General features: G+C 42.8%; 1 protein-coding gene across 6 annotated transcripts in view; it reads left to right on the top strand.

Moving 5' to 3' along the window:
* The window catches only part of Igf1 (insulin like growth factor 1), a 75703-nt gene that overhangs the window by 34987 nt on the left and 14847 nt on the right, over positions 1 to 25869 (top strand). For 5 of the 6 annotated variants that reach the window (XM_041672397.1, XM_041672441.1, XM_041672423.1 and 2 more), the window contains 2 exons: positions 20160 to 20341; positions 21704 to 21755. In XM_041672397.1, coding sequence (XP_041528331.1) covers positions 20160 to 20341; positions 21704 to 21755 — 234 coding nt within the window. The remainder of the gene's footprint in view (positions 1 to 20159; positions 20342 to 21703; positions 21756 to 25869) is intronic. The other variant, XM_041672405.1, reaches the window with a different exon arrangement.

Here is a 25869-nt window from a genome sequence, read left to right as displayed (position 1 = left end):
AAGAACAATTGAGCTCCTCCCAGGGGAAGCCATTCAAAGCTGGACAGTGTGGGTTCTGTCCTGTGATGGGAATGGAGGATTACGAAGGACTAGGGAGCTTAATGGCCATGATTCTCTAAACACAGACTCAAAGATGGAAGGAAAGCCAAGAGGTCCTTAGGTCCAGTCCCCTGCCTCCATCTAAGCCTTCCAAAAGCAGATGGTTGTCATCCTACATTTAGGGGTCTCCAGGGTAGCAATTGCTTAGCTTCCCACAGGCACTGGTTCAGCATGTTCCTCCTGTTTAATCAAGTCTTCCTGATACTAAATGGGAATACATTGAGTGTAGACAGATCCTATTTTTCCAAGTCTAGTCCTCAGCAGAGATAAAGAAGAATACCAGGTGGTCACAGCCTGTCTTACACCTCCCCACAGTGATCTTAGCCTTGTCTCTCTAGGGGGCCTACATATTCACGTTGTTTTCCACCCTGTTAATCATCTTCTTAATCTTGCTGGAACGTCTCCAGCTTCTCCAAATGAATACTAAAACAGGGTGAAATCTGAGTTCCTACTCTAGCCAAAACCTCAGCAATGGCAGGTTTCGCAGAAAGATAAAGCCTCTAGGCTTCGGTGCCGAAATTCCTCTCATGAGCCCTCCTCATATTCCAGTGTGCTGTAGTACTTTCTTGCTCACCCAGAGCTCACAGAGATTTTGCTACAGCCCTTGTCTCTGCAGGTGGAGCCTGTTTCTGTCCAGTTTAAACATCTTTCTGTTTTCAGTGACTTGTCTTGAAGTCGTTAAAGATCTCTTTAAATTCTAATGCTACCTTCAACGATTTTGAAGATCTGTTACCGATGCAAGATGATCTGAAAAATATTCTTTGCTATTGTCTGTCATGGAGGAAGGAGTCTAGATTTGCACCAATCCTCTGAAGGGTAGGAATATCACTCACTTCTTCCTTTTCCTATAAACATGGGTTAAGTGTAAAAAATAGTGCAAATTACCCCTCTCTCTTCACCTATGCAACGATCACCTTTTGAGAAGTAAAGATGCACGTGGGGGTACGAGAATAAATGAACCAACTTCTTGATCCATTTGTTAACTTGACTATGCATGCATTAAAGGGTGTTCATAGCGCTGACTCTATGCAGAGCTGTTCTGGCTGCTGGGGCTATAGCAACGAACACGTCGTAAAAGTCTCCTGGCTTCATAGACTTCCCATTCTCACTGATTTGAGGGCAAAAGGAGAAAAAGTACAAGTCAGCATATAAATAAAGAAGATCATGCCTACTTTTGATATGCTGATTGAAACAAGAGGATCATGGACTTGAGAGTGGAGGCCTTAGGTAGGGTGGACAGCAGGGGCCCTGTTCGGGTAGAATGCCCTGTGGACATTAGCATTTAAGGAAGTCCTGATACTCTGAACCAATCCCCTTTAGCAAACTAACCCTTCTGTTTTCTCTGACCCAGAACTTTTAATGGGAGGGTAATGTTTGGAAACACATTGTTCCCCGGCTAATTATTAACATGCCCAATGGATTCTTGGAGGACTTTTAATCAGAGGTGATAAACAGGGAATTTCGAGATCGTTGTTGCTTGAAGAGGTAACATCTATTACCTCTGAAAAACCCGAGGATGGTGTCCCTGAGTGCAGAGCAAGTGACATCAGAGAGACTTCACCATGGGACTTCCCATAAGCTCAGGACTCTCAGACCTGCCTGTGCAGATGATCTGAAGATTTTTATATGAAATCTCATCTCTTGAGCAACAAATACTCTTTTATGAATGCTGGCCTAAGGGAACATCGTGCATCTTTGTGTGTCTCTTAGCTGCATAATTGGCATTTGGGATTTGATGCCTAGTGGGCAAGCAAGCCCTCAATATCTTAGAGAAGACTGCAGTGGACCACAGGGTTCTTCCTGTTGAAAAATATTATATATATTTATCTTGCTATCAAGGTGTGTGTGTGTGTGTGTGTGTGTGTATACATCTTGATTGACAAACAGAAAGTTACCATTCTTACTGCCCAGGTACATGCCCTCTAGTTAGCCCCAGGGTGGTTCTGTAAGCAATCACAACTGACCTGCTTCCCTTTCACCCTTTTTTCCTCCACTTCTGAATAATCCCTGAAAAGATATTTTGATGACACACAACCCTGAATGTCTGTCAAAAGCCCACCCCCACATGTTTTATTCTTATTTATTACTTCTCTATATGATCCTAGGGGGTAATAAAGGTGGAAGGCACAGAAAAAGTGGGCACAGGTTCTGGTGAATGCCATCTTCTGATCTGGAGTTTACACCTGAGTGGGGTGGCTTGAATTTCCAGCACAGAATTTTGAATGCTTAAGAAAGAACAACTGGAACTCTGAGAACGCAGCCTTTGGTGTCAGAAGGCATCCCTGTGTCTCCAGGTTTCTATTTGGCTACCTGTTAACTTCCTACACTGAGACCGAGCATCTTGTCTTTGGGGATGCTCACTGAAATCCAGAATGACACAGGCTAAAGAAAGTAAAAGCCCACCGAAGGGGGCAAGGTCAGCATGTTTTTGTTTCAGTTTCTTCCTTTGGAAGGTTTTGATGTTTTTATTTTCCTCTCTTTGTCTCTCTAATTTGCAATAAAATTGGTTCTGCCACCAGACTAACAACATATGAATACCTTTACTAGGCAATCAACAAAAGAGATATGAAAACATTCTGGCATATTTCAAGTGTTTGAAAGCAGTCTTTCTGGGAACTGCAGTTTGCAATGGCTCCTTCTTATCACTTTACTTGTTCCTGGGTCCAATCTGTATCTAGGCAGCTGGTATTACGCAGAAGCAATGATATCAACTGAGAACTCATTGGAAATATAAATTCTCAGGCACTAGCTCAGACTGGCAGAAACAGAGATGTTTCTCTGTGGGGTGTAGCCCACTGGCCCATGTTTTAACAGCCCCTTCAGGTGCTATGCACGCAGGTTTAAGTCTGAGAACCACAGACGTATATGTATCCTTGTGTATCCCAGAATGCATTAGTCCTTTTGGGTGCTAGTTGCTACAGGAACTGCCACAGAGTCACGACTGTAGGGATCGATAGCCGGTTGATGGTTGGCTATATGGATCGATAATGCTGACGTGCATTCTGAACTGCTGGTTCCAGAGGGTGGGGGTGACAGGCAGGAACTCTCTGTCTCCTTTGTCCTCTTCTACATTCTGAACACTAAGTCTAGGCACATAACGGCCAATGACGAACTTTGCCGAGTGTCGCTAACTGATTAGATGTTTAGCGCATCCATCCCAAGCCCTGTGAGGTGGCTGCCTTTTAGGATGAGCCCTGAGAGGTACATTAGTGTACTCGGCTCACATAGCTTGAGAGAGTGGAACCAAGGTCTCAACTCAAGAAAAGGGGCTCCAGTGCCCGTGTTCAAACCAGATTGTCACAGCCTGCTCCCTTTACTCAAGCCATAATGGTAACGGCTAGGAGAGTGACCCGAGATGTCTTTCAAGTAAGTTCCTGCAGTATGCCACCTACTGTGGCTCCATGCTGTCTTTGTACCTTAATCTGATTGCCCAGAGATATAGGTACCATTATTATGCCCTTAACAGAGCACCTTTAAATACAGACACTAGTGTCAATACTTGGTGGGAAGGGTGTTTATTTGGCGGTGGTTGTTGTGAGTGGTGGTGGTGGTAGTGGTGTGTGTGTGTGTGTGTGTGTGTGTGTGTGTGGTACTGGACTCAAACCCTGGACCCCAGGTATGCATTTTATGATTCCATTAAATGCTCAGTCCCTGATGCGAGCTTTCTTCCTTTCAATGCCCGCATGTTTTCCATATTGCTTCTCTTCACGTGCTATTTGTGTGCCAGATGTGCCAACAGATGAGCATCTAAGAAATGCCCACCTATCTGAAGTTGTGAATTTAGACATGGAAGCAAAGGGATGAAACTTCTGCCCTTCAGGTAGTTAAAAGCAGATTGGGAAAATGGGCTGGTCTTCAAAAAACAGAAGGCAAGGGCAAAGATATAGTTCAATGCAGCTTGACTGTTGTTATACATGTTCAAAGAGATTAATGGAATCGAAATAGAGCAGAGGACACTCAGGAACTGAACAAAATTTCTTGGGCTCTACTGGGCCTTAAACACTGTCTCCGAATGTTTGTCATTGAACTGTTGAATTCGGCATCCCTAACTCCCGAAGCCGTTAAAGCCGCCACCATCACCAGGGTCTCAGGGGCTATTGAAATGTCTTCCTGTTTGTAGTTTTTGCTGAAAATAATTTCTACATCATAGAGTAGGTGCTCAGTAAAAATCTGTGAATGAAAGGCCATAAGCGGAAGAATAAAATGGTAGCAGAATAGCAAGGATGGTTGCCCAAGTCTCCCTTTAGATGGGAAGGTAGACTGTCAGCATCCTCTGTAACCCTGCCGCAGGTTGAACAAGATCCCTATGCTCCTAGAGGATTCTGCTCAAAGGAGCAGAGAGGCAAAAGTCCACTCCTTCCCTAGGTGTAATATGGTCATGGCAGCTGTGGTCCATAGGCCCTCTCCAGGGAAGGGACCTCTAGGGCGCACGATGCCTTTGAAAATGGAGAAGCAGGATCTCTTGGCATCAATCTCGTTTCCCTTGGTTTTTCTTCTACTCAGTACACCTTGAAACGCCAAGCTCAAGCTTGGTTACACCCCCATGTTCCCTTCCTGAAAACAGCATTAGTAACTGAAAAGAGGAAGTGGTTCCTTTGTTCTAATTCACGGGGCGCAGGTAAGCTTCCTGCTTGGACTTCTCCACCTTAGCTCTCTCCTTTCTGACATTGGAAGAAAATCTGGACACAATTATCTGCTTCTGCAACTAAGTTCTTTCTGGTACTTGTGGTGAAAAAGCAGCCTCTCACCAGAATAGGACTGTCGGAGAGTAGGCCCTTTGCCTCAACAAATCCATTCCTGAGCCCTCATTCTTATCAATGACCTATGCTTAGAGCATTATCTTTACAAGAACACTTAATTGCTGCGTTAGTTAAAATGGTAATAAAACTGACAATAGCCAAAACATCTAGGAAGATAAAAGGGCTTGAAGACAGTAAGGGTGATAAATCTACCCAATAAAATATTCTGCAGCTTTAAAATTATAACTTTGAAGATCAGGGAATGCTTGCAATAAGACAGTAAGTGGAAGAAATACAACATGATGTTAAATTTTGACTGTGATTGTAGCTACGTCAAAATAATCTACCCCTGGAAGAGGAAAAATTACAAAAGTGAAGGTAATGAAATTTGTTAGGATATTTGAATTATGGGTAAATCTTCACTATTTTACTATCAGTTAAAGTTGTTATAACCTTTGGAAGTCAGTAGGATCGGAAGTGAACTTGCCTAGCTATGTAACCAGGCTGAGCATCCCATGTACCCCCATCTGAAACTGAGCCACGGCTTTAGGAATGGGATGTGAGCGTCCAATGCCCAAGCTGTGTCCTTGGTTGCAGAAGTCCAAAGACTTCTCTCTCTTGTCAACACATTCCCCGGGAGAAGATTGTGAGATGCGAGTGCTTGAGTTGAAGGGTCAGCTGTCCTCTTCATGGGCGTTAGCATCCTATGAAGTCTCACCAATGGTGTCAACTCCAGACGGTTTCTTTTCTCTTATCCCAGGAAGGCAGCCTGGCTCTGCTACTTAATAGACTAAGTGACTACTTAATTTCCACAAATCTCAGCTTCCTGATAAATTAAAAGGACACAGGCATAACGCCTGCTCCACATTGATGCTACAAAGATATGAATTAGTCATGCAAAGTAATAAGACATGAAAAGTTTAAAAGAAAACATGTAAAAGGAACGATGCTGTTGGCTATAAGTTGTTGCAGAGGCTTTGGTTTTCCTAAGTGTCACAAAGAAAACAGTGTTTAATGAAAACATTTATAGCCTCTTCTGATTTTATCTTTGAGTCCTCTCATAATGCCCTCTGGCTTGCTAGCTGTCAGTGGTCAGTATTCTTGTTTCGTGGAAGTATTTATCTGCACTACTCTATGTAAGTCAGGCTAAGAATTTAAACTTCAAAGGAGGTAATGTAGCCTCCTTAGCGACTACGACATTTGGAGACAGGCAACTTTTCAAGTCAGGTAGGCAGACCGAGCAACTCTGATGGACATGCCTCGGATGACTAACCCAGATGGGGGATCTGAGAAGACTCACATGCCAGGAGCCACGGCCAAGGACAAGAGAAGAATTTGGTTTGAAAGAAGAGTGTTAGGACATCCACAGTCTGGAAGGAGCAGCGGAGGGTGATTTGTGGCCTGTTGAGTACCAAGGAAGAGGTTTGGCCAAAGAAGGCACAGATGTTCTGAAGAATGTGAGCAATTTATGGCATTTCATGGTCCCACTGCAGGGCGCGTCTGCCAAAGGCAAGTCTCCGCGGAACGAGTCTACTTGAGAAGAGACTGGGACTTCTCGACTGACCTTTATCTGAGTATCTTCTTGATCCAGATGCAGAAAAGATGGTGAGAAGTGAGGTCAGGAGCAACATGAACGGGGGAGCCTTTAGAAAAAGATGAAAGTGTTCCTTGTCTGCCCGTTTCCTGTCATTCTTTTCATTCAAGTCCTCCTCAGTGACATGGGCTCACAGCCCAGGTGGCTTTGACTTAACTGTGAAGCCACACCCACAGCTTCACATGTTGAAGATCTGGCTTATTGGCAGGTGATTGGAGCATAAAGGCATTAATATCATTAATGGATGAACCTGCTGATGGTGCCCACATGGACTTATTCAGGGTTGGGTCTTGGTTTAAGGAAGGAGGTCTTGCACTGACTGGAACATACTTTTAAAGGGAATATCATATATATCCCCATCTCCATGTTTCCCTCCCCGCTGCCATACACACACACTCTTCTCCCTCCCCTCCTACTCCTCTGTTTCTCCATCCCTTCATGAGGTAAAATACCCTTCACCATGACTTCCTAGCATGAGGCTTTCTGCCTCCCCACAGCAGCAGCCTGAAAATAACGAAACCAGCTAATCACGGACTAAAACCACAAGTCGAAAAAATATATACTTCCTCTGTTGGAAGAGGATGCTTGTTCATTTTCCGACCTCCCAGACTCCTGAAATAATCACAAGAAACTATATTATTTCAATCACTATTTGGCCAATCACTTAAGCATATTTCTGGCTTACTTTTATATCTTAAATTAACCCATTTCCATTATTTTATATTTTACCACGAGGCTTGTGGCCTACCAACAAGGTTCCAGCTGACAGTTCGCATCTTTCCCCCTGGTGGCTACATGGTGGCTCTGGGCTCTACCTTCTTTCTCCCAGTATTCAGTTTAGTTTTCCAGCCTAGCTCTACTCTGCTAAGCCACTGACCAAAAGTGATTCCTTATTCATTAACCAATAAAAGCAACACATATACAGGAGAACCTCCCACAGTGTTCCTCCCACAGGTTGTTTATTACAGGTACTGTATCACAATCAGAACAAGGTAACACAGGGAAAAGAGCCTGGGGTGCTCTCTGTCTGTTTTTATTAGAACTACTATAACTCAAAGCCGAGAGTTCTCTCCTCTTTCTCCATTGTATGTAAGGTTAGGAGACCTTAAGAGCCATTTCTAAAAGTTTATAGATGGAGTTCTTTCATGAATATGCATGTATTTATCATGGTGGAGTCTGTGGAGCCCATGGGCTTTAAAATGTCCTCTCTTCCAAAGACAAGAGAGACACTTTGCATGGAATTATGATGAAGAAGGTCCTGAAAGGCCAGCTGAGAAGCAGAATGTAAGCTTCCCTTCTGCAAGACTATATATTACAAGAAACTATTAGACCTCCATTTTCTGCTAAAGCAGGGAAAGAGTTTATTTCATCAGAGCCAACTGAGCATCCCTAACCCTGGACCTGAGTTAAAGTGAGGCAGCCGGAGGCAGTCAGGGGAAAGACAATGGCCCGCAAGCCTTCACGCTGGTGTGGTGTCCCGCTGCACCACAGAGCCCTCCCAGCTGGGTGTCACACCAGGTCTCACATTTTCTTCTCTCCACGAAGCCAACTCATTCGGCAACTGTGAATAAGTTTTGCGAAGAACTGGAAAATGACTTCTGAGGCAACCGTCTCTAGTTCTCAGAAAGGAAATTCGCAGAAGTGAGGGACTGGTCAGAAGGCCAAAAGGCCATTGCCTCAGACCAAGTCCCAGGGCAGAGCACTGTGGCCATTTTGTGTGTAGGCTTATAGTAAAAGAAATACAAATAAAAATGAGATTTCTCTACCAAACAGTATACCCCAAAGTGGTTTTTCTATGCTGAATATAATGAAATTTTAAAGAATCAGATTATTTTTTCTTGGTGGATAGTTATATTTGCTAAAAAGCATTTAACGGCTTTTGGACTCTAGGCATGATATTGGTCCCAGATGAAATAAGGATGAGAACATCTTCTAACTTGGAGTCAAGTTATTACTTGACTCTCTCGTTCTCCCTCTTTTCCCCTCCTCCTCCCCCCTTCTCTCTCTGTTTATTCATAGCTCACCTCATTTGGGTGGGGCTAGGTTGGGAGTGGAAAGATCAAAGTTAACAGGCTCCATGATTGCCAAAAACTTGCTGAGAAACCACTGTAGTTGACTCTGGTTTTGTTTTAATGCCCAAAGATATTTTTTTTTAAAGCTGAAATGAAAGAATTTGAGGAAAACATATAAAGTCTCTTGATTTTATTTAGGAAATCAAATACTAGGAAAAGGTGGGCAATAATCATGGCAGCAAAACTCCATGAGAAAAAGAGGAAAGTAATAATGATCGAACAGCAAGTCCACTTTTGTCTGAAATTTCCTGATGTAATATAATTACTTATTATATATATATATATATATATTTATAGTATAATATCTACTATACTATAAATGAACCATCCAGCTTCAAACTGTAGGGCTTGCTTAGTACTTTGACAAATAATATATTCTGACTTGTTTAAGAACTTCTTGTATACATTTAAAAATGCTAGTAACTGTAGAAAGAATTGGTTTTCCAGAGAGAGAGAGAGAGAGAGAAACAGAGAGAGAGAGAGAGAGAGAGAGAGAGAGAGAGAGAGAGAGACAGAGAAAGAGAAGTAGGGAGATGGATAATGAGATCAAGGGAACACTTTATTTTTTTTAATTTATTTATTTATTAAGGATTTCTGCCTCGTCCCCGCAACCGCTTCTCATTTCCCTCCCCCTCCCCCGATCAAGTACCCCTCCCTCATCTGCTCGAAGAGCAATCAGGGTTCCCTGACCTGTGGGAAGCCCAAGGACTGCCCACCTCTAAGGTGAGCATCCAAACTGCCTAGGCTCCCACAAAGCCAGTACGTGCAGTAGGATCAAAAACCCACTGCGATTGTTCTTGAATTCTCAGTATTCCTCATTGTCCGCTATGTTCAGCTAGTCCGGATTTATCCCATGCTTTTAATGCTTCTTGAATTTTGCATACAAATGGATGGAAATAGAAAACACTATCCTGAGTGAGGTAAGCCAGACCCAAAAAGAGGAACATGGGATGTACTCACTCATATTTGGTTTCTAGCCATAAATAAAGGACATTGAGCTTATAATTCATGTTCCTAGAGAAGCTAAATAAGAAGGTGAATCCAAAGACAAACACATAGGCATCCTCATGAATATTAACCTTCATCAGGCGATGAAAGGAGACAGAGACAGAGACCCACATGGGAGCACCGGACAGAAATCTCAAGGTCCAAATCAGGAGCAGAAGGAGACGGAGCACAAGCAAGGAACTCAGGACCACGAGGGGTGCACCCACACACTAAGACAATGGGGATGTTCTATTGGGAACTCACCAAGGCCAGCTGGCCTAGGTCTGAAAAAGCAAGGGAACACTTTAAAAACCATGTTTGCTATCTATTACCTGATACTGTCCCCTGGGAACATGTTGGATACCAGTGACATTCATGTTGGATACCATGGCCATTCTAGGCCTGCCTAAAAGCCCGGTCACATTGCCCAGGATGAAACACCATGAGTGGTATCTAGTCTTTCCTGAGGGTCTGTAATGCCCACCTGAAAGGAAGAAAATGTCACACAGGAGGTCGGAACACCACTGACAGACGTCATGGCAACTTGGGAGATACAACCCCACTGACTACCAGGAAGTGTTCCGATCAACAGTATCAATAGCATTCTAATCAATGCTATTAACAACTTTCCCACTGTATGGCAGAGCCACTTACCCACCTCTTGAAGATGGAGTCTTGTGAAGAGTAATGATCAAAGGGACAGTTCAAGGGGATTTTTATAGGGCTAGAGAGACGGCTCAGCAGTTAAAAGTACTCAGTACTCTCGGAGGACCACGATCCCATTCCCAGCATCCACATGGTGGCTCATAGCTGTCTTTACCTTCAGTTCCAGGTGATCCAACTCCTTTTTCTGACTTCCATGGGCACCAGGCATGATTATGATGCATACGCGTACGTGCAGGGAAAACAGTCATACACATAAAATAAAGTTTTTAAAAATTTAAGGTTTATTTTTATAAAAATTTATAGCAAGATTCATTTACAAATTCCCAGTTTTAAACGAGAAGCATTCCTCTTCATTAAGATCTTGGTTATCAATGTTGTAGTTTGTTTCTTCCTACTGCTTCAATACCTCCAACAAATGGCTTTCCTTTGGGTTCTTTCCTAGTCTCCTTCCAGAGCACACCTGAACCCTACTTTGAAGGGCCTCTGCAATCCACACAGGTTTTCCTGTCTTTGTCCCTTAGTCAAGCATCAGAACTTGGCATTTTCTTCATTTTCTATTATCTTTCTTCATTTTCCGTTATCAAACCTAACACTGGTCCTAACCATCCTTAAACAGAGATGATGAAACTTGCTTGCACCTAAAACTAATCAGAGAAGACACTCTGTTGTTTGGCTCTCTCTTCTTTCACTTCCCTCTTACTTCAGAAAGGCATGCATGTGCCATATGTAAATGTTGTTTATCCAAACATGACAAGCCCAGCCAGCTCGGTCCTGTTGAGTCATGCCTTTAGCGAGGGTGCCTGATATTCTCAAGAGTTCAGTTTGTCCATGGGAATGGCTCTCTGAGCATCTTGCTGGCATGTGAGTCCACGAGAAGGCTCCCAGGCTGAGCTCGGTGTTGCTCTTGATATACCGCCATATTGCATCTCAACAAACCGCCATCTTCCTCTCCCCTCCGTGCCTACGGCCCAGCACTGGGTGCTAGAGAAACACTCCCTGGGATCTTGTAGTCTGAGAACACCAGCATGAAAGGGTGGTCGTGCACAACCCAACCGGAATCTGAGTACACACACACACACACACACACACACACACACACCAGATAGTTACTTATGTCACTTAACACCCAAACTGTCTCCTCCTGCCCCCTCTCCTCCTTTCCTCTCTCTCTGGGTTTCAATCTGGCATTGACTCTGGCTGCCTTTTCCCCTGCCATGGTGCCAAGAGCTGTTTCTGCTGCTGCAGAGGCCACCTTCCAACAGTTTTCTCTCTGCTGCAGGCCTGGATGCCCCTCTGTTCAGGGCCTCCACTTCTCAGGGCTCTCCCCTCAGACACGCTAGACTTCCTTCGCAGCTGCCACCCCTTTGCCTCCATGCTGACTCCGTCACCCCCGTCCCCAGGACCCCAGGAAAAGGTCCAGGTATGCCCCACGCAAAAAAGAGAAAGAAAGGAAGGAAACTGAGACTAAGCAGAGGAAATCGGCAGGGAGCAGGCAGGGAGCAGGGCTCCTGAGAATACAGGGCAGGTGCCAAGATGCACAGCAAAGATAGACTCCAGAGTAAAACTAAAAACAAGGAGGGTGTTTTTAACGCCCCCTTGGCCAATTCGTCTCTCGGTGGCAACAGAAAGAGAGGTGTTGCCTTCCAGTCATTAAAGTCTTGTGGGTTTTTTTTTTCATTTTTTGTTGTTGTTGTTTGTTTGTTTGTTTTTCAAGACAAGGTTTCTCTGTAGCTTTGGTGCCTGTCCTGGAACTAGCTCTTGTAGAGCAGGCTGGCCTCGAACTCACAGAGATCCACCTGCCTCTGCCTCCCGAGTGCTGGGATTAAAGGCGAGAGCCACCACCGCTCAGCAAAAGTCTTGCGTTTTGACCACAAGGTTCTATCTTAGCTGAGAGTGCACTAGAATTGAAACTCTATGCATAGGCAATAATGCAGACAGCCAGGCTACTATCTCCAGAATACAGCCAGACTCTCTGCCAGTTTTTGTCCCAATCTTTCAGAGAGAGGAAAAGCAGGCAGGAGGACACTGAAGCTCATGCATGCAATCCTCAGCACCTTTCTTATTCCTTCTCTTATAGTTTGTACCCCATCCAGGCACAAGTCCAAGACAGAGTAGCGATTAGCAGTCTGGTAATATTGGGACCTTGATGACGGCTCATTCCCAAAGCAAACCTAGCAAGGAGGAAGCCCTAGCTTTCAATTATCCAAGGAGGGAAGTAGTATCTAATTCCTAGCTTACCACAAACTCAGCATGGCATGAGTGTCCAGCCTGAAGGCCATTAGTGAGGAAAAAGAAACCACCAATGGCTTTCCTTAGCAAACAAGGGAAATCAAGAGTAAGGGGGAGAAGAAGGCGAGCAAGACAAGGGAAGGTCGCGGAGTGTTTGAAAGTGAGAAGGGCCCCTCTCTGTTTGTGTGTTCCACCCACACTCTTCGCATGCCTTCACACTGTTTTGAAGTAAGCTGGACACTGAAAAGCAATGATTTTAACCGGTAGATTATCTGAGAGAAACCGACGGTAGTGATAGGCAAAGACAAACATATCTGGCATCGTGACCTGGCGGGAGGCTCCGTCCTTGATGTCGATGCAGGACTGCTCAGGGAGAGTGCACACATGAAGTTTAGATATGCTTCCAAGGGAACAGTTATTCACCTTAATGCAGACAGCCCTTCTCTAGCTAGAAAATCTGTTTTGAATAAACTTCCCTTTGGGTGGGAGAGGGTGCATTTTAGACAGTCAGTGAGGAAGACAAATTCTTGCCCAGTGTGCTGCATTCATCAACAAAACCGAGTCATACAGATAGCCAATGCTTATGTAGTTCACTGCAGGCCAGACGTTAAGCCCCAAGCTACTTAGTCCTCATGGCATTTCTAGGATATATTTTTTTGATATGACTAATCTATGTATAAAGCTCTGACTCTTTAGAAGATTGGGTTCCATCCCAAACTCAGGCAGCTGAGTAAGAAGTGGCCGAGTCTGAGCTGCCTGACTCTACCCCTTGTGTTTTAAGCACTTGGTACCCTGCCTCCATCATCCGCAGGACAGGTATTGCAGAGATGCTGAAATTATTGTCAATGAAGGACATTGCCTAACTAGTTAATGAGAGCTAACTTCCATAGAAAGCCCCGCTGAGATAATTTCAATGACCTCTTGGTATTTCATTACCTTCCACCTTAGACACTGATAAACCAAAACCAAACCCTTAGGACAACAGTTCTGAGCTGTGAAGCATTCCTCTTGCCAAAGTATAATTTTGTTGGCTATATCTATCTTCTCCAAGCCTTGGAAGAAGCCCCAAACTAGTAAATTCTGCTGTCCTGGCAAGACGCTCATCCTCCAGGGCATTGTAGCCGGCTAGAGTAATACATCACGTTGTTTCCCACTCTGTCAGCCCATTTCTCTAAAGAGTCTTAAAACAGCGATGTTTCAGCTTTGAATCTCAGCCGTTCTTGACCCTAAGCTTTGCACTTTAACTCCCTGACTCAAACAGTACCCTTCCCATGCCTGCCCTTGAGTTTGGGCTTCCAAAAGCACAGAGACTCCCCAGAAGGAAGCAGCTTCCCGATGCTTTATTTCATTCCTCTTAGACCTGGAGATACATAAACATTGACACGGTTGGATAACAAGGAGACTTTGATCTTTGGCATTATAGGGATTTAGTAGCTGAGAAAGGGCTGCTGAGTGGTGGGGGTGGGGTGGGTCACCCAGGGTCACGATTCCTAGAAAAGATGACTTCATCCAATTGAGAAGGAGTGGAACTAACAAACACTGCCAATTAAAAATTAACACAGGCCAAAAGTGAAATCGATGCCTACATCTGATAGGTCGCCGAGACTGCTTCTGACACATAGTTCATAGAAAAGAGAACATTTTCTTGGTGTCCACTTTTACAAATACCAAAGGTCAAACTTTGGAAAGACCCTTTCCCAGAAATGCAGCCCTCAGCACAAGCATCGAGAAGAGGGTCGATCCGGCGTGATTTCTAAATATAGGTTTCAAAGCTGCTGCTACAACTAACCCTGATTTGAAAACCTGTACTACTGAGGAGGACTTGCTCTATGCTGATATGTGTGATTCCCTAAGTTTACACCCGTGCCAACAGAAATAAGCCCAATTTCCCCACCTTTACTAAGCACATAGTCGCACACACAGCTCATTCAAGTATTTCAATTAAATATGACTTCTATAAACTTTTTAAGAGATAATGTAAGTCCTATGAGTACAGGAAATATCAACCACACTTTGTTTGTTTGTTTGTTTGCGACAAGGTTTCTCTGAATAGCCCTGAATGTCCTGGGACTCACTTTAAGTAGACCAGGCTGACCTTGAACTTGGAGATCAGACCTGCCTCTGCCTCCCAAGTGCTGGGATTAAACTTGTGTGCCACCACCACTCAGCTAAACGATGTTTTACCATTGTTTCTCTTATATTAGGAATCATGAAACAAGCTATTTTTTCATAGGAAGCTGCCATAAGTAGGAAAGATCGGGAAATAACTTCCATTTCTGCATAGGAAAGTTAAAACGTTGCCATGAGCTGTAGCATAAACCCAACAATCCCAGCACTCAACGAGACCGGAGCTCACGAGTTCAAGGTTAAGGCCAGTCTGAGCTTTATAACAAAACTCTGTCTCCAAGGAAATAAGAAAGGAAGAATGGAAAGCCAAAGAGAAAGAAGGAAGAAAGAAAGGGAGAGAGGGAGGAAGGGAACAAGGAAGGAAGAACACTGAAATGCTAAAACATGAGGCTAGGGGCTTACATCAGTAGCGCAATGTGTCCCAGCATGCATAGGGCATTTGGTCTATCCTCAGGACAACAAAAGAAATTTTATCGGGAAGCTACAAGACTACTACTTATACAATATTCGGAACTTCCCTACTAATATGCAATGCAAGTTGAAGTCAACTGAATTAATTTTCCTTAGATAAGGTTGCTCACGGACCAACACTGTCTTAAGAATCCAATCACGCTGAGATATTCTGAATGGTCAGCAAATATAGAAGTTGGGAAAAAAATAATAATTTGTATAAGAAAACCAATGTTCTGATTCAGATCTTAACTATGGTATTTGGTTGTATAATCAATCTTCAGCTAATGAAAGTTAAGGGCAGATTGTTTATTATCTAGTAATTCCATTTATGTTCTCTACCATGCATGTGACTGAGAATTTTCTAGAAACAGCCTCCAAGCCCCATTTTGAATTCTCTTTTGCCCTGATTTCAATTTTTAAAAATTAATTAATTAATTAATTAATTGGACATAGAATCTCCTTTGGTACCTCTTCCTCCTATTAGCAATTGTTTTAGGGAATTATTGAATCCTTTGTAACCTAGAGAAGAACAAGTATAGATCTTCAAAAGCAGGTATGTTCCTATTTTGAACGTGTTTGCATTTGTCATTATTTAAATATTGATTCACAAATCAATGCTCCACTCCTCCCAATGGAGAGTTTTAAAAGCTTCCTCAGCAAGAAAAGGAGAAATTTCACAGAGAGTCAGAGTTAGTATGATATCTCAAGCTCATTTCCAGAAACTGATGAGAAACAAATTCCTGAAGATTGGTAGAGGTAGTTTTACTCATGATGAATGGGCAGAACTCTCGGCTCCAGAAATAATGACCATAGCTAGATCTCTGAAGTGCATCCATCTCATCAGAGATGGAGGGGAGTGACTTACTTGCATCTCTGTACAAATGTGATACTCAGCTAATTAGCGTGCTTTTGATGATACCACAGTTCTGCCCCAAACTCTCGTAACCAGCAAGTTTGCCCTGAAGATTATTGAATTACTCCAGTGACCATGCATTATTTATAGGAAAGTACTGCTATTATAGAAGTCAGCTCTTCAGGTACTGGGAGTCTGTGTGCTGGCCCATGTTTAAAAGACAGCCGTGTGTTATGCCTAAACCCTTTGTCTACTACTGGACAAGTCTGGGTTACGTGATGGCCAGCTTGTCTGCTAAGCTGCCTTTGATCTATATGCTAGACGACCCCTGAACCACGACACTTTACACTGGCAAAGTAAGTTTGTTACTATAAATTCTCAATGTTAAGACTTTGTCATCAAAATATCTGCAGAATGTTACATGGTCCAATGTTTAAGTGTGTAGGAAGTAAGAGAATTCTCCAATCAAGTCTCATTGTGCAAAGGACTGTCCTGGTCACCTGTCTTTTGCTGTTGCATTGGGTAAAAACAGGGAAGTTTTTGAGCATTCTGGAGAACATGAACAATAATTAGAAAATAAATGTCCATCTTCTAAGTTTAAAAATACGTGAAACTTTTTCTTAAAGACAATGTGTTTTCCAACTATGCTGAATATTTAGCCAAGATTTTCTATTAAAAAAAAAACCCAGAATAGAAAGAAACACAGTAGCCATCCACTGTCCACTGTAGGATTCTGCCCCTAAGGTCAGTGGAAGGTATTTGTACAGACTTTACTTAGCTGCTTCCTGCAGCATGGAGTTCACTACATTTCAAGAAAGTCTGTTTAACATTTTTCTTCAAATTGTTTAAAGTCTTTTATGGTAACACAATTTTATTTTCTGCTTTCCTGATAATTCTAATTCTGCAAATTAGAGTAAAAATGTTATAAGGAGTTTTTATAGGTGGTGTAACAACCAGTTCTATCTCATTAAAAAATAACTAAATGACTGAAACTTGCAGTGATTTAGATGTAATTAAAATAATACTTATATCAATAAATGCTGGAGAGGATTGCTTGAATGCCTATCTGATAAACTGTATTGCCCTAGGCTTCCTGTTTTAGACCACAACTGTAAATACTTTTATTGTGGTTCTAAAAAAGAGTCTATGAAACAGTTGAAGATAAAACCTGAAACTTAGACCCACAACTGTGGTCCCTTGATTACTGAGAGGAAATGACTGTTGAAATCAAGCCTATAGGATACTTCAAAAGATTAATTACAAAATCAGTAGGTAAACATTTGTTACATTCATAAATCCTGAACAAAGTATGATTTCATTGTAATCATTATGAATTGACAAAGAAAATATTCCACTAGAATTGATAGCCTGAGCAAACTGGTTCATGGGAAAATTCACATGTATACCCTAATCCAATAGAATTCCAAAAAGATGCATATACAAGATAAAATCAAGCTTTTTAATGGAACATTATATAAAAATGCTAAAGCTCTCTGCTTCAAAATCCTTCAGCACAGGTACCTTTAGAACAAACTACATCAAACTCTAAGCTCTTCTGAGACATACAGCAAGCTGGGTACTATAAGAGTGTGCTCTTCTTTGCTGTGGTGATGGTTATTGTCTATTTTGGAAGATTAAATAGACCTGTGGTCATCTCATGGCTCCTGAGAATCACCAAGTAGGGTCAAGCAATGCATGGAAATGCTTTTTGCTATCCTAAGATAATGGCTAGCATCTTTTTCTTGGAGCAAGCTTGGATCACAGAATTAAGATTGAGAAGTGTTTGGAATAGGAAACTTAAATGGGTCCTAGAATCCCCAATCCATCCCTCTCCACTTTTAATTCATAATCTTGAGCTGTGAAAACAGCTGTATTTGAACTGGTCAAGTTTGGAAGTTTCTAGAAAAATTTCTACAACTCTACTCTCAAATATCAAGCGACTATTCCATAATCAGCAAGTGATTCTTTATGCATACGTTTTTAGAAATGTATATGTAGACAAAGGACAGTCATTACCTGACGGTTACTATTGTGATAGCCACAACCAAGAAACGGTTCCTTCTCTCCTTTTTCTTACCTGCAAAGAGAACCCAAATGTCACCCCTGATCTTAATTGGCTAGCCGGAGAGAAAATTATGTAGAAGTCCGTGAGTTACAAGAGCCATACACATCCATTTGTGGCTTTCCTCGAATTTATAGTCCCAGGAAAAGATTATTTAAAAAACAAAGAAAACAAAAAACACTGCATTGCCCAGGGGACCAGTTGAGCTTCAAATTGTCAGGGCCTGGCTGGGAGGCAAAAGCCCAGAGTCCATGTCCATGTTAGTCTTCCCTCAAAGGGCAAGTAAAAGCCCTGCTGAGACTCCACTGGGCTCAGCTGCCTGGTCCCTCCCCAAGCCTGCACCCACAAGAAGCCTACGGGTCTACCATGAGAGAGAGCGGCAGCAGATCCTTCCTTCCCAAAGAGACCGCAAAGGAACCCTCACGAAGTTCCTACCTCCAGCCTCCCTGAGAATAAGCCTTCCTTGTGTGAGGAAGCAACTACAAGGTTGCTGTGCCAAGCATCAGGAAAACATTTGGGTTCTTAGAGAACTCCATAAAACAGCTGACCTTTGGAGCAGGGAGGCAGCCAAACAAGAGTGATAGGGACAGCTGGCTATAGCCCTGGATCTCTCCCTCAATAAGGAAGCTGAAAACATGGATGAAAACTGTGACTTTCAGAATCCTATTGTTGTGTCATGATTTATGTGACTTTAAGACTGTATTTAATGCCATGCCTTCCTTGGGTCAGGAATTAAGATTAAGCATATATCAGCTTGTCCATTGGATTCTTAGAGGTCAGTGGTTCACATGTTTCTTTCATGAAGTAGCCTACCTCCCAGTGGAGGAGGGAGCAGATCAAAATCATATTCCCCTGTCTAAGACAGCCCAGCTTCATGTTTTGTATGTTTGATACACTACTGCAGAGACAACACTTGATTTAACCAAAGTTCTATGGTGCCAAAAAGGGATAATTCTGGTGTATGTCAAGGTCTATGTAAGCTTGCTTGACCTTTTCTGAATTCTGAAAGCCAATAAAAGTGTGGTCAAAACATGATCCAATCAAACCAGAACCCAGCCAAGTAAAGAGCTCTAACGGTTTGTAAGTACCAAAAGATATTGGATATCAGTGTTCCCACTGGCATTTAGTTCCTTCTGTCCCGGCCCAAATGTTATACTCCAAGGAAAGAGAAATGGTTGCTCCATGCTTTCTGGGGTGGTGTGCAAGCCTCTTCTCACTGGTGCTGTAGTCAGTTCTGAGTTTCTTGGCTTCTGGGTATGGTCAATGGTAGAGACAGTTTTCCATAGATCATTTAAGACCTTGGAAAAGATAGCCAGAGCTCGCAGACTAATACGTAGTTGAGACCTCTTCTGTACCAGGTGCTGGGCATTATTTTATTTAACACTGTTTCATCTGATCCTCAGTTCTGCCAAGAAAGATGTAATAAAGAGCTTCAGGGACTTTTCTGGAGTTACACACCGCTATCTTCTGGGCTCCCTAAAGCTCTTGGACATAACAGCAAGTAGATTGGAGTTAAAATCCTGACTCCACCAATTACTGCATGAAGGACCTTTGGCAAGCCATTCAAACTCTTGAGTCTCAGGGTTCTCATCAAGAAAATAGGATATATTTCTAGACGTCAAATTTTGCCTATATGCAATTTAATTTTACTACAGAAATAGTTAAGAACAATTGAGATGCCCAGTGTACAAAAACTGTATGTATTTACTAATGTCATTAAGGAGACTCAGTTTTTCCAGGATTATGGTATTCTAGCTCAAATGTTTGAGATAATGGACAATCTAAACACCTTCATTATATCGTTGCATAGTATATATGTATTCCAAAGTATCATACTGTACCCTCACCATATATACAATTAGCTTGTCAATTTAACAATGAAACGGTACATTTACAAAATTTTAAGAAGCTTGATCTGTAGTTTTGTTTTAAGTAGCCCTTCTAAAGGTCTCTCAGCAAAGACAATAGACAGAGAAGTGATAAGACTGGACAGAAACAAGATCCTCCAATACAGCTTGTTGAAAACGTGGTCAGAGTCAATACAAACAAAAGTGTATGGTGAATGAATTCTTGCATGAGTGTGGCTTAACTCCAGGAAACATACTGGAATCTAAAGGAATATAACAGATCAGACATTGCTGACAATAGTGCAGGAAAAGGGTGACGTGTTGGAGTAGTAGAGACTTGACGTAGTTAAAGAGAGGCATCCAGGAATTCGATGGGAGTCTGTGGATGTGGGCAGCTCTGTCTAACTCGAGGACCGCTCTGATTTGTGCAGACAAGCCCACGGGCTACGGCTCCAGCATTCGGAGGGCTCCTCAGACAGGCATCGTGGATGAGTGCTGCTTCCGGAGCTGTGACCTGAGAAGGCTGGAGATGTACTGTGCTCCCCTCAAGCCTACAAAATCAGCCCGCTCTATCCGTGCCCAGCGCCACACTGACATGCCCAAGACTCAGAAGGTACGTGTGTATGATTGGGATGCAATCATTCTTGAGTGCTCTTTCAGACATGGGGGGAGGGGACGCAAATGGAAATTCTGTCCTATGTTTCCTAGATGACAGGTCAAAGGACTCCAATGCCACCGATTGGATGGCTTACACATCCATCCTTCTAATCACTTGCTACTGAAATTTATCTTTTTCACTTTCCTGGATAATCTGACACTTGGAAGATTGTGGAAAACAAGGACTAAACCTGTCAAAACTCAAGTTGCCCAGTGAGGCCTCTTTGCCAAATAGCATCCCAAGTCTTAGTTATCAGTGTGGTAATGATTACATATACTGCACAAGTTGTCAGAATTCAGTAAGTTAGTATATTCGAAGACATATTCCATGTACAAGTGGAGTGCCTGCACCAAGTAACTGTCAGACAAGATTAACATTTGCCATAAGTGTATCTACTAATAAAATCTTGTAAGTTTTGGAATTCTACAGTGTTCCAAACACAGAAAGACTCCCTGCTAGGACCTAGTTGAAATTCACAGTGGCAATTGTACATGAAAGAGAAGGATACTGAAAATGGAGAGACTCTGGCTGTAGGAATGCTTAGATGTTTCTAGTGGTCAAAAAGCAAGGCACTCTTTGTCCAAACATTTATTGTAAAGCAACCTCAGAAGCACCGTCTGTGTAATCAGAAGCACATAAAACACCAATGCATGTTGGCCACTTTCTATACTTGTTAAGGAAGGAAGGAAGGAAGGAAGGAAGGAAGGAAGGAATATATCAGAGCCTAAGTAAAATTATAGTCCTTACACAGAAATAAGAAGAGAAGAGAAGGAAAGGGGAAGAAAGAACAGCCCTCTCTCGGGTGTTCTAAAGAGTCCTGCTGAAAAAAAACAAAAAAGGGGACATGTCGATTCTATTCTTGAAACAAAGGCAGCATTGTGCAAAAATCATGATGATAAGAGACCCAGATGTTCACAATGAGACCTGTGCTGTTTCCTGGTCCTCAACCACAGCTGAGGCTGGAGGAGGACCATGGTGTCTTAGGGGAGACATCACCCCAGTGAGTGACCTGAGGGATGCAAGGGGGCTGTCCAGGACTTGGTGGGTGTACACAGAAAACAGTAGGCATGGGAGTCAGAAAGCATGTGTGTGCGAATGAAGAGCAAAGGAGTGTTCATTCTTTCTAGTTGAAGAGGATGTGGGTACGAGAGAAAAGGCCCAAGGCTCTGTAATGCCAGCTCGGGTGCCTGAGTTGTAGACCCCTCTGCAAGCCTGGCTCCCCTTTCCTGTGGAGCCCAGACCTTCTTGCTAGACTCAAAGACTCTTTGGCACAGGAACCATCTATTCTCAATGCAATTATTTTTGTGATGTTTGCAGTCCCAGCCCCTATCCACGAACAAGAAAATGAAGCCACAAAGGAGAAGGAGAGGTGAGCCAAAGACACACCCTGGAGGGAAGGAGGGGCCAGAAGCGACTCAGCCAATCAGAGGAGAGGAGGAGGGAGAGTGGAGCTAGGAACTATGAACAGAGGTCAAAGGGGAAGTGGCAGAGGTGAGGATGAGAGAGGAGCAGAGCGCAACTCAGAAAAGCTGTAGAGGAGATGAGGAAGGGTAACCCCAGCTGAGCTAGGTAATGCCTAGGATGGAAGGAAAAATAAGCTACTAGGGAAAGAACTGAAAAGGAAAATCTAACATTTCACAAACTACAAAGTGACAAGGACAGATTACCAAGAACAACAACAACAAAAAAAAAAAATTAAAACCATGCCAATGAGATGCACCCCCTTCTTCAAAAAACCAAATCAGAATAAAATATGCAAATAAAGTTTGCGTCTTCTGTGCGCATGCTAAATTTCGTACAAATCTATTAGAGAAGAATCGCCCATGTAAATAGATGTTCAGAGTTAAATATTAACGCAGATTCACAGTGACCTGTTTGTGCCATAGTCATTCCCAGATTTCTGCCCTGGATTTCATTGGTGACTCTGCTCCTCAGTCAAGTCCAGGGTTTAGGCCAAAGAGCATCCCGTATTTACATAAACGCCTGTGCGGTAACCTTTCAAAGGTCTCTGAACTTTTATTTTGTACTTTGGTATCAGACATAAAAGATGTATTAGCTTGCTATTGCTGACATAATCAAGTACCACAGACTACAGAGTAAGTGGCTTAACCCACAGATACACTTTTTTTCTTGTGGTTCTCAAGAATGGAAATCCACATTCAAGATATCAGTCCCTTGGAGGCCCCCCTCCTGTGTCCTCACGATCTTCCCTCGGTGCCCAAATACTTTGTTTTCATTAGGGCATCAGTGAGACTACACTGGGGCTCACCCTAATGAACTCATTTGAAGGTGATGACCTCCGTCAAACCATGTGTCTACCTCTATGAGCACTGTTTCACAAACAATAGGGACTGAGACCATACTCATGAATTTAGGGGATTAGAATAGCAACTATCCCACAGTGAACATATCTGATACCAACCTATATCATTTGATTGTTTCTCCTAAGGGAAAAAATACTATTTTCAACTATCCATCTATCTGTTCTTCCCTTTCTCTCCCTCGCTACTTTACTCTTCCTGCACACAGAGAGAGACAGAGACAGAGAAAGACACAGAGAGAGAGACAGAGAGAGAGAGAGAGAGCACTAGATCTTGAGAACTTACTCCTGTGAGCGTCTTCTTCATTAGAAAAGCCCCTAGGACCATGCTATTTTTGCACTGGCAAAGGCCTCGGAAGTCATCTGCTTCTCTCTCTTTGTTTTAAAGACCAGGAGATCTGGACCTAGGTGAAAACATACTTGGTTTCTAAGCTTCTTCTGGGCAGACAGCAAAACTTTGTCAAAGCGAATCAAGTACCAAAGAAAAGGGGGAGTAGAACTGGCCATGGGAAGTGTCCCCTGAATCTGATATTTTTCTGCCAGAAGAAAGCAAAAATCTCAATATTATCCAAATAGTGAGTCCCCTCTCTAAGAGAGTGTAGAAGGCAGCAGCCCTCTGCCAAGCTCCTGGTGACCTTTGAGGTGGTAAAATGACAGAAGCCACAGTAGGTAACCTACTTCACCTAGGTAACCTACTTCATCTAGGTAACCTACTTCACCTAGGTAACCTACTTCATCTAGGTAACCTACTTCACCTAGGTAACCTACTTCACCTAGGTAACCTACTTCACCTAGGTAACCTACTTCACCTAGGTAACCTACTACATCTAGGTAACCTACTTCACCTAGGTAACCTACTTCACCTAGGTAACCTACTTCACCTAGGTAACCTACTACATCTAGGTAACCTACTTCACCTAGGTAACCTACTTCACCTAGGTAACCTACTACATCTAGGTAACCTACTTCACCTAGGTAACCTACTTCACCTAGGTAACCTACTTCACCTAGGTAACCTACTTCATCTAGGTAACCTACTTCAAGAAGTCCTGCCTAGTCCTTCATGCTCCTGATGTTTTTTCTACTCTCTGAGCCCCTTTTCTCCACAGCTCACTGAAAATCTTGGATTTCTTCAATATTATAGAGATATTCAGAGCTCAAAGTAGGATCAAAAGGTTCAGTTCGAAGTACTTGTTAGAACCCCCAAAGAAAGCTAACCTACTTCTGGTATCTTTGCAAACTGATCCTAGATTATCAGGAGATGCTGCATTCTACTAAAACAGCACCCTTTGGGGCCAGCCTCAGGCAGACGCTGACACTAAAGCCACATCATCTTAGGAGGGCCTTCAGACACAGACAGCTCTTCTGCAGACCACAGCTCAGCAAAGGCATTCAGAATTTATGCCCTGTGGAAAGGTTTGGGTGGCTGTATCTAATTATAAACTTCATTCGAGGAAAACTGAAATCGACAGGGCTTTCTAGCTAAAAATCAGTTCTCACAGCCCTAGACCTCAGTCCAGGATGCATTTCTTTTTGAAATGCATTTTATCCATTTACAAGCAATCCTTAACATGCCAAAATGTCATTGTCGTGTAATAGGGATCAGGAAAACATAACCAAGCATTGTCCTTTCATTTCATTTTAGTAGTAATACCCAAGGACTTCGAGGTATACCAGATGGATGGAAGACTGCATGGATGAACGGATAGGTGGACAGATGGGTGGATGGATGCATGGATGCATGGATGGATGGATGCATGGATGGATGGATGGATGGATGGATGGATGGACAGACAGATAAATGCTTGGATAGATAAGTGAGTGATATAGGCAAATTCACTCTAATAGAACGACAGACCACAAAAAGGAAGTAAAACTCTTGAGCCTAAATGATTCCTCCTTTCCTACGAAGGATAGCGAGGCAATCACAGAACAAACCAGGGAAGGGAGAAGAGGTTTGCTGACATCTCACAGGTTTGAAACGCCCTTCTTCGGCTTACATTGAAATTGCTCAGGGACTCAGTGTGACAGTTGTGGTTAGCTAAATGCTTCACAGGGAATGTCACCATCCACTCAGGGTTTTCTTGGAGCAAGCAGTGTGCTAATTCTTATTAACAACCCCCACATTTCAGCTTCAAAGCTTCAAAAATTGATAATTGTGCTTAAAACTAGTTAAAACACACAATTCTGAGACAAATTGTAGATATCTAGACAAGGCATAGAGCTTACAAGTTGGAGAAGCAGGAGAGGATCATCACTAAGAACACTGAGCCCCATCAGAAGGCCTCAGTGAAAGTCAGAGCTCTTTTATTAGCTGCCTTCTCATGGGCAAATTGTCCAGCTTGCCTATGTCTCAGTTTCCTCATCTCCTACCACGGTAACAACTGATGCTCTCCCACACAGCTATTGTGAGGGTTTATTGAAAATTTATACAGATATACCTGTGTTTGTGTATGTGTATATGTATAAGTGTATGTGTGTTTGTGTGTGTGTGTGCTCAAAATGGAGTAGAAGTATCTCACATTGTCAATAATGTCAAGCCCAAGTTCGACCACAGTTCCGTTAATGTATGTCTTCTCCAACATATAGCTGAAGAGAACTCAGTTGTCTAAGATTCCTTCCACCTGGGAAAATATCTTATTTTGTGGATAACTAGGACTTAAATGGTTAGTCCAGTTCTTCCACATAAATGTTAATATCTATTTCAGGGTCATACAACGAACTTTTCAGAAAAACACCATCTTTTTTTCTCAACCAGTTAAAATCAAATGTAATATGTGATTTCATTCCATAGTGCCTGGGGAAAATTTAACTGTAGCATGGATTCTAGATTCTAGTAGTTTAAAATTGCCAAAACAAATAGAAACGTGGGCTATTTCCGGGCTTGCACAGCTTCCGAAATACTTCAGTTTCTCGGACTATCCACCTAGCGCCCTTCACCGGTACCTGAGGTTGATAGCCTGAAATTAAAACGAGGGTTTTTGGAAGCAATGGAAAGAAAGGTCAACACTTTGGGATGAAGTACAGTCCATTTTTATGAGTTTTAGAGTATCCACTATAGAACTTCTTCTCTTAAATGTTACCTCAGGGCCGAAAGGCCAGCTATTGGTTCCTGTGACCCTAGTAAGAAAGGACACCTAATGCTAGTTAGAGATTCTTCAGG

Source organism: Microtus oregoni, unplaced genomic scaffold (assembly GCF_018167655.1).
Source record: "Microtus oregoni isolate MIOR12 unplaced genomic scaffold, Mior012 000001F_ref0000356, whole genome shotgun sequence".
NCBI lineage: Eukaryota > Metazoa > Chordata > Mammalia > Rodentia > Cricetidae > Microtus > Microtus oregoni.
This window is presented reverse-complemented; position numbering and strand designations above follow the sequence as displayed.